A 3,357-nucleotide genomic window follows, 5' to 3' on the forward strand; every position below is an offset into this window, starting at 1 on the left:
AACTGCTCTCGACTGCATGGAAGTTAGAGACCATGTGCAAATATATAGCACAATGTGTCAAGACATTTGAAAACTACTGGCCTCTGCTTTGATCTCCATAGCCAAGCTACTGAGCTGCTTGGAGCAGATTTTAGAAGCTGTTCAGATAAAGGCAGTCTAACGAATGCTGACAAAGCTGCGGGCAAAGTGAAAGCAAAACCACCAGACTTCCTGGCAAAGCAGCATGAATTTGCATTCATTTCAAAATGGCTGGTTGGTTGGAGGGGGCAAGCTGTCAGAGTTTCCGCACGTGTTAATTATAAAGTTGCTGGCACTTGGCGAGAACTACAGGGGAAAACAATTACCAATCAAGTCTGGGTTTTACACCACATAGAGGCTTCCAGGAGACGCCAGCAAATTATTGTGTACCACACACACTAGAATTATTCCCCCCATTCCTCTATTCATCAGGGAGACCTGCGACCATCAACCGTCACTTATACTACTGAAGACTGAGCTTTTTTACACCAAAACCACAGTAGCAGGATTCCTCAAGACTGAATTGTCTATACCCATCTTTCTTGTTATTCCCATACTTGGCCAAGAGCTCATATTTAATGACTCTTTCTGGAACCTGAACATACTTCCATGCCAAAAGAAACCCTATATTTAAGTACTTAAGATCACATGAAGAAATCACTTCACTTGTCACTGCCAAGCCATGACTCCAAACAGCGCACAATGCAGTGCATTTTAGGACAGAAAGTGAATTAGGTCATGCCCCACCGGACCCATACAGAATATTTAAAGGCAGGCCAGAATATTACTTAAGCAGAATCTAAGCTGGACATAGGGGCTAACAGCAGGAGCTCACTTATTTGACTTTATTTAGTATTAGTATCTGCTTTAAAAACGTAGCTGCTGCATACCCGTCCCTTTTCTGCTTGTGGGATTGTTCTGCCTACTAAAACAAAGATATTCTGATTAAGATTCAAGGTTCTTGATTCATGAAGACACAAATGGTTTGGGATCACCCTGACAAAATCTGTGATCTCTCCTCAAGAGAGGGGGGAAGTTTCCCATAAGGCCCTGTTTACACACCACAATGCTGGACAGACATTTGATCTTGCCCCTGCTTGCTGAGGAAGACAAAGTGTTACTGAGACACCACCCAGCTGCTAAGTATGGCCAAAGTGGTTAAGAGCAAAAAAATGCTGCTTCCTCGTCCACACAAAGCTCTCAAGATCTGCCACAACCCAATGATCGGGTCTACCAAATTTCTGCAATTGTCTGCACTGCAAAACAGTTCCTGCTTCGCTCCAGGCCCTGCATGGGGTTGGCGCGCACACACAAAATCAGATCAGTTCCTTTGCTCTTTGGCATAATCTCCACTCAGCTCCATTTCCGCCAGTTGCCCCACGCAGCTAAGAATTTATAAAACCAGCTTAATCCACACCCAGGGACCGCAACCCTGCTCAAGAGAGCAAGTGGTTTGTTCCTCTCGACTTCCCTGTTAGGGGGAGGTACTTATATATATATATATATTTTGCTTACGGACGACTCTGAAAACAACAATCAGCAAATTCTTTGGAGGCTGGAACAGCACAAGCACAAATGCCAAGTTTACTGGCCCTCAAACTGCTAAAATCTTTCCTTTTGTAGCACACACAGTAACAGCTTCGCTCGGGCAGCTTAATTTGCTGTCAGAAGGAGCAGCTTCAATAATCTGGACCTTCAACATGGCTACTTTCTTGAGCATCAGCTGAACTGAACCTGAATTTGGACCAGGTTGGGGACAGGCAACTGTTGCTTTCACCTCTGCAAGGTTAGCTCCAAGGCTTAAAGACATCGTACTCGGGGTTTCACACAAGGTAGTGACCAATGCATCAGAAAGGATTTCCAGTGGCATCATAAAGGCTCCCTAAGCATCCTCCATCTGGAATGTGTTGAACAGGAGTGTATCGTATGGTTAGCCCTCAAACGATACCTAGTTGTCAGATGCCTAAAAAAAGGCTTCACTTCATCTGTTACATGAAGGTAGGTACCTCCAAGGTGAAAGAGTAGGCAGATGTGTCAGTACTTGCTGGGATCTGGCCACAAAAGTTGTCTTTCAAACTTCTGCAAGAGCTCCAGCATCTCAGAAGCAACCCTTCCAGTAGCACAGAAACCGTCAAGCCATGCGGGGGCACCCGGTTCAGCAATGACTCACCACCATCTTCTACAACGTGCTAAATTTCCCTGAAGTCATCCAGTCAAGTAATAACTAGTCTTTCCCTTGGTCAGCTCATGAATTACCAACCAGAAGAGGTAAAAAAAAAAACAAAAAAGGAAAAACCCACATGCTTCAAACAGTCTCACTTCTTATTTTAATCTAGTCCTTGGATAGAAGTACCAAGACCATCTTTGAACAGGGAGCTGCAAGAGCCTGAGAAGCCACTGATTTAAAAGCTTCAATTATTTCAAAAGCGCAAATTAAAATGTAACAGGTCCCTCAGATCACTAGAACACCCCCAACAGGGGTGGCATTAGGCCCCTGGGCAAGAGAGTCATTTGGGGCCCCGCAGAGGCTTAATTCTGATGACCTATAAGCAAGCCAGACATGAGTTGCAAGATCTTGGGCCCCCCTAAAGTGTGCGGGGCCCTTAAAGGTTTAATTTTGATGACCTATAAGCAACTCTGACATTTGTCACAAAATGTTGGGCCTGCCTAAAGTGCGGGAGTCCCTTAGAGGCTTAATTTTGATGACTTATAAGCAAGTTGTAAAATTGTGGGTCCCCCCGCAAGTGTGGGGGGCCCCTCAGAGGCTTGATTTTGATGAACGATAAGCAAGTTGGGCATTTTTTGCAAAATGTTGGAGGGCCCTAAAGTGTAGGAGGGCCCTTAAAGTTTTAATTTTGATGACCTATAAGCAACCCGGACTTTTTTTGCAAAAGTTGGGGGCCCCCTAAAGTGTGTGTGGGGGCCCTTAGAGATTTAATTTTGATGACCTATAAGCAAGTTGCAAAATTTTGCCCCGGCTAAACTGCGGGAGGCCCCTTAGAGGCTTGATTTTCATGACCAATAAGCAAGTTGGGCATTTTTTGCAAAATTTTGGGGGCCCCCGAAAGTGCGGCGGGCCCCTTAGAGGCTTAATGTTAATTACCTATAAGTCAGACATTCGTTGCCACATTTCGGAGGCCCGGGAGGATGCCGGGTTTGCCCCGCCCCAAGGCCGCCACTGCCCCGAAACGAATCCCACCGTTTTCGACTGCCCATTCAAAACCCGTCACCTCTGCAACCCACTCGCCGTGGCGGATCTTTTCAAAAACACCCGCTCCCAGGGCAGCACATGAGCAGGCGGCTCCCGGGGCCCCGATCTTTTCAAAACCAGTCGTTCCC

General features: G+C 46.0%; 1 protein-coding gene across 1 annotated transcript in view; it reads right to left on the reverse strand.

Moving 5' to 3' along the window:
- The window catches only part of RNF126 (ring finger protein 126), an 11,135-nt gene extending 8,941 nt beyond the window's left edge, over positions 1 to 2,194 (reverse strand). Inside the window, exon 1 of the mRNA XM_019538415.1 lies at positions 2,189 to 2,194. Within this exon, the coding sequence (XP_019393960.1) occupies positions 2,189 to 2,194 (6 nt within the window). The remainder of the gene's footprint in view (positions 1 to 2,188) is intronic.
- Positions 2,195 to 3,357: the final 1,163 nt, after the last annotated feature.

Source organism: Crocodylus porosus, unplaced genomic scaffold (genome assembly GCF_001723895.1).
Source record: "Crocodylus porosus isolate Cpor-Errol unplaced genomic scaffold, CroPor_comp1, whole genome shotgun sequence".
In the NCBI taxonomy this organism is placed as follows: domain Eukaryota; kingdom Metazoa; phylum Chordata; order Crocodylia; family Crocodylidae; genus Crocodylus; species Crocodylus porosus.